General features: G+C 39.4%; 1 protein-coding gene across 1 annotated transcript in view; it reads left to right on the forward strand.

The window, feature by feature from the left end:
• The window catches only part of slc43a1a (solute carrier family 43 member 1a), a 47,850-nt gene that overhangs the window by 26,321 nt on the left and 8,287 nt on the right, over positions 1 to 13,242 (forward strand). The window contains exon 6 of the mRNA XM_028460105.1: positions 12,366 to 12,458. Within this exon, the coding sequence (XP_028315906.1) occupies positions 12,366 to 12,458 (93 nt within the window). The remainder of the gene's footprint in view (positions 1 to 12,365; positions 12,459 to 13,242) is intronic.

Below are 13,242 nucleotides of genomic sequence, written 5' to 3' on the forward strand. Positions count from 1 at the left end.
ACGACCGCAGACGTAGGTTTAAAATCCACTTTTTACAGCATTGTTCTGTGAGCTATTTACATTTCTCACTTTTGCGAATGACAGCTTCCGGTACTCTATAAAATATCTCTTTCTTTTCTCGGTTGGAACAATTGGAGCAGCCGTAAACTCCACAAAACATGGGCATTTTGATGATTTCAGGCGGCAGATTCTCAGGCTTCCTGCCCTCCATCTGAATTTTTCACTCTTGTTTTGTCGCGATGAGTGACGTCACGTGAATCAACGGAGCGGGTCATAGACATATCGACATTCTATTGGCTGATCTTAACAACAGCTCTAGGCTACGTTCAATAGCACAAATGTAGCAGACTCCTGTTTGTGCTGGGTTCATTTTACTCTGTAACGGAATCTATTTCCAATGTAACGAAGTACTGTTACTTGAAACGAAATTTCCTTAAGTAAAAGTAAAATTACAGATTTTAGAAAGTACTCAAAAAAAGTAGAAGTACATAAAAAAGCTACTTAATTACAGTAACGAGATCAAATGTAATTTGTTACTTTCCACCCTGGGGGCAGTGATATGAAAACATATCTTTATAATGGTTTTGCTACTGTAATATACATCCCTTTAGCTTCATTCAGAGGGCCAAAGTTGATTACGATTCCACATTTTGTAAAAAATGAGCTACAAACGGGCGAGTTGGATTTTTCTTACCTTATGACTCATAAAGCGGAAACTCCTCCTCCTGACAATCCTCGCTTCTTGCTAATCATCCCACATTGAACTGACCCTCCAATTACACGCCCGCTCCCTTAACCACCCCTGCCCTTTAACCATAGTTAATATATTTACGTTCATTATATAGATAATCCAGTATATAGATAATCCAAAACGCAGTGCAAGCGCTCACAGTAAGTTTCATTTTTAGCAGCCATTATACAGCCTCGTATCACCTTTGACATGATCTGACGCGTTTGTGACCCAATGCGGTTGGACATAAATGATTATCACCTTAAATGCACTATTCATGTGGTTAGAAGCAGTGAGGAGGAGAAGAAAATGCAGATACTTAGCAGCTAAACACTCCGGTGAGTGTTTGAAACAGCTGACAGTTTACTGTGCTGCTGCTGCTGCTGCACACACCCTGAAGCAGCATTTGTCAGACTCACAATCACAATAGTCACTTAAATAGCCATGTGTTTCACTGTAATGTGCAGTGTGTGGATAGCAAAAGACAACCGCAATGGTAATAAAGCTGTTGGGGTCCCACACACCAAACACAAACGCACTATAATATTAGTGCAAGTCAAGCCCTGTCCAAGAGTGAGGTGTAGAGTCAGCGTCTACAGACACGCCCACTCATGCATATGCATAAAGGCCCCAAAACTGCCTGTTTTTAGAAGCGGTCTGAAAGTGACTTTTCAGGTGGCTAAAACTCTGATTTTGTGAAAATAAACCTCAAATACTATGTTGTTAGGGTTAGCATACTACTAAATATTATTTTCCTAACAAGGGACACTGACCTTGAAACACAGATAAACTAGTCCGACTCAGTTTCTTTAGGGTGTACTCACACTGGCAACTGGGGCCGTTCCAAGCTTACAGCAGGAACCCCCCCCCCTCCCTGTCCCTTTTCTGGCACGGTAGAACGGACGTGATCACCAGCTCAACTCGGTTCCCACAAAGAAACACATCATCACGTTAATTTATGACACCCGTATGGTGTTACGTCACCATTAAGCGACTCTGGGTTTGTTGTTGACAGTACATTCTGTTAATTTCATATTTTTTGTTGCGTAGGGTAACTATAAACCAAGATTTACCCAGACACGTGCTCTTTTCACGGACTGAGGGTATAAACATGCATATAAACACATTACTGGTATATTAACCCATATAAACCAAAAAATATAGAAATGGGACATTTTACGGCTGCAAATGTGTAACATATTACTGGTATTTTGAGAACAGGACACGTGTAGATTTCTGAGCAATTCATTATAGTTGTGCAGGACTAACAGGAACTCCACATACTGATAATTGGTATTGCCACATGTGCACTAACACAACACGACCTAAGAAGAGAACTAAAATAAGATTATAAATAAATAAATAGTTGCAACAATTTGTAGTATTGTTCCAGGTTCTGCTGTCATAATATTCCCATCCTTGTACTTCCAATGTTTAAATGTTTTGTTTTTAAGGTTCATGTTACATTTTGCAAAAGGTTGCACTTTATTTCTGGCTTATTGATTTTTGTTTGGAAAATTATTACCCTTTCTTTCAGACGTTTCATTTATTTGGGCTTGTATTTGTGATGTTCTGTTTTTGGTTACATTTAGATAAATAAATTAATACACTACACTTTGCTCCCCAAGACACTGTTTGTTTTCATTCTACAGAGTTTGTGAGTATGTGTCCCAGAACACTGAAACACCATATATATATATATTTATATTATTTATACATTAGCAGCAGTACAATGTCCAATTTCCATATTTTCTGGTTTATATGGGTTAATATACCAGTAGTATGTGTTTATATGAATATTTAAACCCTCGGAAATACCCGGACCTGATGATGAGCTGCTACACTCCGTTACTGTCCCGCTGTCGGCTGAACAAAGAGAAGTCCTGACGGTCATGTTGTCCTCTTCCTCCATGAGTTCTCTGTGGTGTTGTTCATATATATCAGGTAACGCCAACTCTGACCTTTTCATCGTCTAACGAGCACTTCTGACACCGCTATCATTGCGGAATGCGGATGTTTATGTGCCGTAAAGCGTCGCGCGGTACCGACGTCATCACATTTTGCGCGCGGGTCGAGTTGTGCGTGCGCATGCGCGGCCAACCGTGCCAGTCTGACACGTTGTTTGGACCACCTCTTCTAGCAGGACCATCGGGCCGTTAACCCCCCCTGTGGTGCAGTTCACACCTACGCAGGCTAGACAATGGCCCCCCATGGTTTCACACATGCACAGAGCTGGTTAGGAACGGCCCTGGTTGCCAGTGTGAGTACACCCTTAGTGGAACACCTGTTGAACTCTGAGTAACCTAAAGGCTTAATGTGGTCACACACACACACACACACATAATGCCTCTCTATTGTAATATTCACACATGAACGATTGATTAAAGATTAGTGGCCACCTCTGGTTTGTCCTCGTTTGACCCTTTCCCTCCACGCCATTTAACAGACTGACTTACATCTGCAGCACACGCTGACCTCCACACGGCTGTTGGCTGAAGAACAAGTGACACACACACACACACACACACACACAAAATAAAAAGCTGGGTTCTACGATATTAAAGTCGGAATATTTCGTGGAATATCCTTATAAAATTCTTAAAGGCATTAAATTCATAAATCTAAAAATAAGGCCTTAATTGTCATTAAAATGTCTTAAATCAATGTTTCAAGAGTTTGATATTTTAACACATAATAAATATGATTTCATAATTATAATTAGTCTCACATTTCAGAATAAGTGGTGACATTTGTTTTTTGTTTTTATAAATGTATAAACAACATGGGAAAAGATTTTTCTTAGTGGCTTTTCTTAATATTTGTTGGCCCCACTTTGGGGGCCACCAGTTACACATCTGCACTAAACACTAGAACCCTACTATTACCCTACCTCTATGTAGATTTTTATTTATTTTATTTATTCAGTTTATTTCCGACATGGTTACATTCACTTTTTTTTACATTTTTTTTTTTTTTTTTTGTACATGCCAAAAAAGGAGACGAGAGAAGCAGTTTGCTTATCTAGGTCCCGTCCCCTGTTGACGTAGCGGTTTTTTCCCCCCAATTATGTTTACTGTTAAGTTGGTCTTAAATTTAATTTCAAATGGCAATAAAAATTTTAATTTGACTATAGTTGGAGGAACCCTGGAAAATATGACCTCTTTGGCCAAAGCAATAAAGAAGAATATTATTCTAGTGATTGAATACTAATATTCTAATTGTTATTCAGGTTGAGGTTACTCTTTGTGTTGTTGGAGTTACCAATGAAGCATTCTGTTTTTATGACGTCATGGTGAATGTATTTTGTTGTGCTTTCATTCCAGAGTTTACTGATCAACACTAAACTAGCTATGGGTGCCTTTATTTTGGCTGCACATCAAAACACATCATCAGTGTATTTTATTATGCCCATCGTGTTCTGTTTGATGGAACACTTGGCAACGCTATCTCTTCAATGTGTGTAAACACATTTCTGTGCATGTCAGTTGTTCCCTCGTGCTCTGCCTTCGCTGCGCTCCTCTTTGGTCCTCCTCACCATCTGCCTGTCACACTCCCACTTTCTAACCTTTAATGGTCCCAGTTAAACACTGGCAGCGTGACTGGGAGCTGTGTGTTCGATCACACGCAGGTGGTAAAATAGCGGTCAGTTGTTCTAACACGTGTGTCAGAGGTTGAGTTCAGGGAAGTGAGCGAAGGATGCTCAAGGTCAACTACGAGGAAACGTCCACAGTGGAACTCACACATCTATGAGGGTGGAGAACATTCCATCACCTTTAGTGTGGTGTTAGTCTGTGGAAATAAAGCTAGGCTACAGATTTTCCTTAAACCAGGAGCCACGTGGGATCAAAGGAGTTGCTCTTTATTGCTTTTTTAACTCTTTTTGAACTGTCACGTAATAATTCCAGCAAGTTATTTTTGTCTTCTTTTTAAATAATATGTTATTTTCAGGAAATTTACTTTGATGTTCTGACATGTTACGACGGTCAACTGCCAGTCACCGTCAGAGGCGTCTGCTGATCGCTTTGATGTGTCCTTGACTTCTGCGTAATCAGAATCAAATATACTTTATTTATCCCAGAGGGAAATGGCATTTTTTTACAGATGCTCTAGAATATTGAATGAAAAGAACAAACACTAAAACATAGAAAAGAAAGATAATAATAATAATAATAATAATAATAATAATAATAATAATGATAATGATAATAATAATATTAATAATAATAATAATAATAATAATAATAAATTCCTAATATTAACTCCTGAGAAACAGTTGAATGAATAAATAAAACCATAACATATTATTAAAAAAGAAAACAAAAATAACTCACTGGAATTATTACGCTGAAGTCAAGACAGTAGTGTAACTATTGTGATTATTACATCAAACTATCCTGTTATTCCTGCTCTCAGTATATTAATGATTACATCATCGAGCCTGATCTGATTTAAATAGATATCGAGGACCATAACTTTATGTTACTTATTAGACGTAAAATAAACCAGATTCAGCAGCAGTGGTTTATATTAAACAGTAAAAACACTATTGGATGGAGATGTTAGTTCTACCTCAGGTGTGCACTGATTTAATGTCTATATTTGTACATTGAACAGTATATTTTTTAATTTGAGTTTTTTTTTTTTTTTTCCATAGTTTTGTATTTTTAAATGTTAAAGATTACGTTTAAAAGCATTTAAATTTGGCCTTTTTTCTTCTGGTCCTTATTTTGAATAAGTTAAAAAAAATAAAAATAATTATCGATATCAACTGATGTGAAACACTTTCATTTCATTTTTCATTTTTCATTTTTTTTTTCGAGTAGAAACAAGAAAACAAAAAAAACAAAAGGAACAAAAAAAACTCTGTGTACAAGAAACTCCGACAGAGAAAAACGATCAGAGATATTCAAAGTAATTGATCCATGTACACTTATAATTGCAATAATATGTTTGTTCAAAAGAGAGTGGGAAGAAAAAAGACGTATTTAATTCCACCTCCATTTCTTGGTCATACAATTTTAATCATTCTGTTAGACTTCTAGAAATATTCAATAAGTACTAAACAAAATAGGAAAATTAATCTGAAACTTAAGATATGAAAGAATACAAAGCAAAATACCAACAATGGTAATAAATTCCATTCAATTCACATTTAAAGACAACACTATCCATAGATGTAATTGGTCTATTAGTTGTATTAAACCCCATCCTCACTGTAATTATATCATGATTGTGATACATTTTTCAGGAATATCGTTCAGCCCTACCGTAATAAATTCAACCTTAGCATAACTTTTTGAACTTTTCCTGGCCAAATTCACCTCGAGCTATTTTTCCACAACTTTAGCACTTAATAATCTACCAGTAGGCTCAGGCGTTTTGTGATTAATCTCTTGATTAATGTAGTGCTTAAGCCCTGCAGCAACCATGTGAACCCAGCAGGAAGAGAGGGACTGAAATGACATGAAGCCAGTGACCGATACTGAACCCTGGAGTGAGTGTGTGTCACCCTGCTGTGCACCTTCACATGCCCGCTCCGGCATTAGCACATGCCCGCTCCAGCATTAGCATGCACGACAGGTGTGTGTTAAGTATACATTTTATAAGCAATGCCAGACCCCGTTGGCACATGCATTGTTTCACAAGTCTCAACGACATCTCACGAAGCTGAAGTTTCTCTGATTTAAACGAGATGTTCCGTGAACTCTCCTGAGTTCAGACGACTGTTCACTAAGGGTGTGAGAAAAAAATCAGTTAGGTGATATATCGCAATATTTCACTGAGCCATTATTGTATCAATTCTAAAAATAAGAAAGTAAACTTTATTTATATTGTGCTTTTCACAGACAAAAAGTCACAAAGTGCTTCACGTAGTGCTTCATATATATATATATATATATATGCATTTGACAGTTTTGATAAACTTAGCACTTGTTTTTCATTTAGTTGTTTTCACAAGTTTAAAACAAATGAAGTAATTTGTGTTTCATGATTTTTTTTTACTTGTAAAGGTGAATTTTGTAATTATTCATATCGCAATGAGACGAGATATATCGTATCGTGACATGCAAATCGTGGATTGTAGCGTATCGTCAGATTGATGGCAATGCACACCCCTCCTGTTCACTGTACATTTCCCAGTGTGTTTTATAGCAACAGCGGGATGAGAAGTATGGGATTCCTCTGAAGGGCTGAATGTCAATGGGTATCCTTGTTGATGTTTTGACCCTCTGGCTCTCCTCTCCACATCCTCAGGAAAACCTCTTTCCTGTTTACCTACCAACCAATCAGCCTCTCTGACATCCTCCTAACATCTGTAACTACTCAAACACTCACTGCAGTCACATTGTTATAAAATCCATAAACAGCCCAAACACTAGGACACTTTCCCCCAATTTCCACTGGATGCGGCTCCGCTGCTGATAGCTGATAGGTTTCCACTTTAGTCTATGTGTTAATTTCCACCGGGTCCGCTGCGGTGCGTGTTTGTTCCTTCCCAGCTGCAGTAGTCCAGTGCCCTCTCCGCCAGATTTACGAATGACTTCTATTTCTAGCGGACACCGGAGCACGACACATCAATCAGCCCAGAGCAAATGAAGCTAAACTGGAAATTAAGCACGTATTCCTCAATAAAATATCGGGTTACTTTTCAAAATAAACACTTCAGATTATATTTCAAGTAACTACATCACCAAAACGTCATAATGTGTAAAAACAAAATCACATTCACTATATTGATTCCTCTCCTACTGTAACTACACTGTAAACTGCAGCAACTTTGATTTAGTTCATGTTTTCAGGCCAGCCGAGGGTCTTAGGCTGCTTTCACACTGGTTTAGTCCGGGACTCGGTCTGAATGGGTGGAGGACAGCTGATCATTTTCTCACCTTGGTTTGGCTCGGATTGCGTTCATAGTGCAACTTCTGATCTGCTCCAAACAGCTTCTGGTGCAGTTCCATGAGCTAACCACTTGAAGGGGTCGTTGCAGGAGTACAGACTTCTCTCGGTAGAAAAACTGAAACCTGAAGAAGAGATTCTGATCTTTGGGTCAAAGCGAGCGCTTAAGAGTGCGTAGAAACTTCTGTCTTCTCCGTTTGTTCTTTAACATCATTCAGAAATGGAGCAGCAACAATTAGCCGTGCTTTTGGTGGTTTTAAAAGCCTTGTTTTGCTCCGTCACAATTTTCCTGACTACCCACAATACCACACGCTCTACGTCATTGCTGATATATCCTGTGTTTGTTTAAATCTGAGGACGGTTGTGTTCATGGCGCTCCGAGACAAACAAAAACAATTGCTCTAGAATTCACACGTTCGATCCGCTCTAGACTTCGTTTGCGTGTTCACACCGCCCAAACAAGGCGGACTATCAGAGCAAACAAATCTGACAATATGTTTGGGTCTGCCAGGTCTGACTGGCATCCTCCCGCCCCTCACTCTTCACCCGAGTGTCCAAGACAAACGGCCACAACTCGACTACGAAGTTTATCATAAAACTTCGGCCTAGGGCAGGGGTGTTCAATTCCGGTCCTCGAGGGCCACTATCCAGCATGTTTTAGATGTTTCCCTCTTCCAACACACCTGATTCAAATGATCAACTCCTCATCCAGCTCTGCAGAAGCCTGATGACGATCCTAATCATTTGAATCAGGTGTGTTGGAAGAGGGAAAAATCTAAAACATGCTGGATAGTGGCCCTCGAGGACCGGAATTGGACACCCCTGGCCTAGGGTGTCCAGGTGCCAAGTGCACATATGGACACCTTTATGCTTGAACGTGGTGTTATTTATGGACAATCTGTGATGAGCACAGAAGTCCAATATCAAAACAGTGCTCGGGTTCCAGGTGGATTGGGCGTTCCTCCCAAACACGCCCATCCAGGTCTCACTGTCTTTGCCAACGTGATCGTTGGAGTCCCAGAGCAGAATGAGGAAATCCCCAGAAGGAGCACTCTAATGTATTCCTTCTAAGGAATCCTAGAAGGGTGGATACTCTGAGCTGCTGTTTGGCCCATAGACACAAACAACAGTCAGGATCCCCCCACCCCCTACCCCCACCCTGTGATTGTGTATTCCAGGAATGGTTAATACATTAGAGTTATATCTTTTTATTCATTTATATAACAAGATGTGTTCTATTATTCTTTTATTTTTGTAAACAAATACCAACTGTGGTTGTAAGTACACAATACAAATGAATGCGTGACAGTGACTATTGACATGAGAAATATGTAAATCAACAGCTAACAAAAGACTTCTGTGTTTCAGTGTTTATAGATTTAGAGGAGATCGTGTTAAGTTGCTCACTGCAATGCTTGATGATTGTCATGCTTCTTATCATTGTTTATTCATGAATCTGAGCACTGTGATGTCATCGGATGAGTTGAGGCAGGTTATGTGATCGAAGTGTGTGAGTGAAAACGATGACGGACGAATCAAGAATCTGGCATACAGTTCCCAGTGTGGTTGGTTAAAAAGGGTTTGTTCTGTCTAAAGCTGTAATTCAGGTCTAACTGTGTTTAAACGGTAAACTAAAGGCACCAAAAAGCATCTCAAGCTGGGTTTCCATTACAGTCCATTGCAAAATAAAAGTCATATTTCTAAAGTTTCAACTGAAGGTGCGTTCACACCAAACGTGACCGCAGCGCTGCAGTAGCTTCCATCTCCCCTGATGTGTCGCTTGCACATAGCGGCGCTTTATGGTCACTCCATCACTTCATCGCTCCAGTGACGTAATCACCAGGTGTGTGTGTCGAGCCAGTCACAGGGTCGCCGCTTTTACGGTTTAAATGATCAACTTATGGAGATATTAAATAATTAGTTCACTCTGTTATGATCAGTAGTTACTGTGGTTTTCAAGAAGTTAACCGCTTGAATTTTGCCCCAATAAGTTCAGGAAGTTGTACAGCGCTCCGCAGCAACCATCTTCACTGAAGCGTTAGGGAGCAGAGAGGGGCTGCAGCCTCCGCTCTATAGACAGTGAAGGACGAGGGGTTTGTCGGTTTAAGTCGCTTAAAAAGTTCCGATTTTTCAACTGTGAGCGACGAGGTCGAGTGCGATTTTGTCACTCAAATGACATGTCACGTTGCTTTAGGGGAGATAACTTGAGGTCGCGTCATTTACGTTGATGTAATCAAGTTGCTTCAGTCGCTTTCGGCATGAAAACGCCTTAAGACTAACTGCGCTTTGAACGTGTTACCATTGAAGGTTGCTGCAGGAAGCCGGACGCTCCAAACCTTCTTATAAAACGGTACATTCCTTTATTGTTTGCTGTCTAATGTGGCAGTAATAATTATTAAGTGTAATGCTAAGAAATGTCTGGGTCTACTTCTGTTAACACGTACCGCGCCATGTTTTCTCGGAAAGAAGTGGTCTTTTTTTTTTGATATTTGAAAAATACAGATTTACAACAAGTAAGAAGTGTACACTATACAAAGACACAGAAAGGGGACAAGCAACCAAGAATCATACATATACATAGAATTAAAAGAAAATAGATAAATAACAGGGGTAAATCAGTCAACATTTCACTTCAAAATTATTGTTGTATATTGCCAGAGTTTAATGCTTTTTTTGTATGAATAAGGGACAAAGTCTCGATATATTCTTTAAATTTACACAGAAAACTTACAACGAATGGAGAAGATTTGTTGAATTTACACTTATGGGAAGAGAAGTGGTCATGTGACCAGGTGCTTCACATCCTATGACTTGTAATTGCAGAACAAGTGTTTCCATCGGGCTTTTTCAGTATCGAAATGTCTGAAAATCCTCCTCATGAAAGCATAAAAATGTTTAAGTGATATTTGAGTGTTTTTTTGGAATTCAGACGTGTCCATTACTAGTTTTTATTGAGCTACTTAGATTTTGCGCTTTTCCAAGGCTAATAGAAACGCAGCTTCAATAATTGTGTTTCAATCTTTCCCTTTCTGTACAAACCCTGAGTTTTGGTGATCAGAAGCTGGGTTTCCATTACAGATTTTTGCAAAACAAAAGTGATATTTTATAAATTATGCTTTGAAGTTGTTTCCATTGAAGGTTGTTTTGGGCATGAGCTTTGCAACTTCCGCTCCAAACACTCCTTATAAAACTCTGTGTTCCTTTGTTGTTTGCTGTCTAATGTGGCAGTAATAATTTTTAAGTATAACACTCAGAAATGTCCTGTCCTTCTCTTCTGTTTACTCGTAACGCACCATGTTTTCTCATGTGACCAGGTACTATGTACGTCACGTTCTGTGGCGTGTATTTGCAGAAAAACTGTTTCCATTACACTTTTGTGACACATTTCAACATCGAAATGTCTGAAATACCTCCTCATGAAAGCGTATAAACTTCTCAGTGATATTTGAGTGTTTTTTTTTTTTCAAAATTCAGATGTTTCCGTGACCAGTGTTTGTTGTGCTATTTAGATTTTGTGCATTTCCAAGAGTAATGGAAACACAGCTCGTGTGTGAGGAGTGAAACGTGTGCATGGCTGTGGTGAAACAGCAGCTAGCAGCGGTTTGGAAGCCCTCAGTCATGCAGTCCTGCTAAAATCCCACACATGTGATTTTATAATCATGATTGACCCATTTCAAACACCAATCAAAGAACACCGCACAATCACTCATTGTTACGCTGGCTAAGCTCCTTAATATGGGAAATGATGTGTGATGTGTTAGTGCCTGGTGCTTTGCTGCCTTGTCCTTTGTGTTTTGGGTCCAAAGGGCCTGAGCAGGTTCACCAGGAGCCGTGTTTAATCCCAACGCTGTGGAAGAAGTGTGTCAGACTGCTGGCTCAGCACAACTAACGGGGTCAGCTTGTTTCTAATGACATGGAAACTAATATTTTTTTAATGAAGCTGCCGTGTTACTGTAGTTCAGTCTGTAGCAGCTATGGAGCTATGGCTAACAGAAAGCTGCAGTCTGCTGCCCCCTGCTGGCACATCCACCAGCTCCACTGGATGAATCATTATTAGGGGTAATAGCGCTTTATTAGGCACAGCCAGTCATTCACTAATCACTTTTACTGAAACATGTCGATTTGCGTTTGAAACTGAGCTGCAGAAATGTACGATAAAAGGAGATTTAACAGGCTAGAACTGGATCCAGTCCCCAAACTCTTCGGTTATTGGACGCCCCACCCTACCACTGGTCCACGGTCAATCTCTGTAATTTCAGAATGAAATATGTTTCTGTGAGTTTTATCAATGAAATGAACACATGTTGATATTCTACTTGGTCACATTCTCGCTTAAAATGTTTTTAGAACTTTCAAAGGTGGAGAATCAACAGAGATATTTCTGTTCAGTGTTGTAACTTTGCTGCCTCTTGGCCAGGACTCCCTTGAAAAAGAGGTTTTTAATCTCAACGGGATTTTTTTTTTCCTGGTTAAATAAAGGTTAAATAAAAAAAAAAAAAAAAAAAAAAATTTAGCCTCAGTGTGCTTCAGGTTTTTGTCGTTGTAGGTTCCAAATGCATCTTGGGAAACTTGGAAGTACACTTACGCTGGAATGGTCATCATCTTAATCATACTAATAGTATATAATAGACAGTATGTACTCACTGAGTTTGTTGTGGATAGTATGTTTGTGTGACATTTCGGACGTCACTGGTCTTCCTGGTGTCACGACCTTGTCCTCCTCTCTGCATCCTTGCAGCTCCCCAACATGTTTGGCGCCCTGAGCTCCACCATCATGTCTCTGATGATTGGCTCTTACGCCTCCTCTGCCGTCACCTTCCCTGGAGTCAAGGTACAAACAAACACTGAGCTTTAGTTCACAAACTGTTCTAATTGTTGCATGCATAAAAACATTTCTGAAGTGTAATTGGCCGACTCTGCTGGATGAGTTAAAGGGGACATATCATACTAAATCCACTTTTTTAGCCCTTAAATGCATTTTGTTGTATATTTAGAGTGTTTAGAAGTACAGAAAAAATCAAATTAGTCTCTTCAGGTGCTCCGTAGATATCTTTATATTCTGTTTTGCTCATATTTTTCAATCTGTTTCGATTTTTCTATTCTCTATTACATTTTTTGAACTATTACGTCACAGTATTTGCAGCGGAACTGCCAAATTAGTACATCAACTCCAGGTCCAACACTTCGAGCAATCCGCCATTTTTATTTCTCGCTTTTATTTTGTAGTCCAAGCTCAAGGATGCCTAAGTTACGAGAGGAGAAATCAAAATGTTTGGTTGTTGGATGTAGTAACCCACACGCTTCATTACACCGTCTCCCAGCATCAAAACCTTTTCAAAGTGCCTGGTTGAGTTTTATTTTTCACAGAAATGTACCCACATCTGTGGGTAAGGTCATTTTTGTGCGTGCGAAGCACTTCAAGGATGACTGCTTCTGCAACCTCCGCCAGTATAAAGAAGGATTTGCCGAAAGACTTTGTCTGATTGAGGGTTCAATTCCTTCTATCTTTGGAGACAATGAACAGAGCACTTCGGTAAGCTGTAAATAACGCTAAAAAGTGTGATGATAAGACGTCCCTGTCATTGTTTTGTTAGCATTAGCAGTTGCACCGTCTT

Source organism: Gouania willdenowi, chromosome 10, assembly GCF_900634775.1.
Source record: "Gouania willdenowi chromosome 10, fGouWil2.1, whole genome shotgun sequence".
Classification (NCBI taxonomy): domain Eukaryota; kingdom Metazoa; phylum Chordata; class Actinopteri; order Blenniiformes; family Gobiesocidae; genus Gouania; species Gouania willdenowi.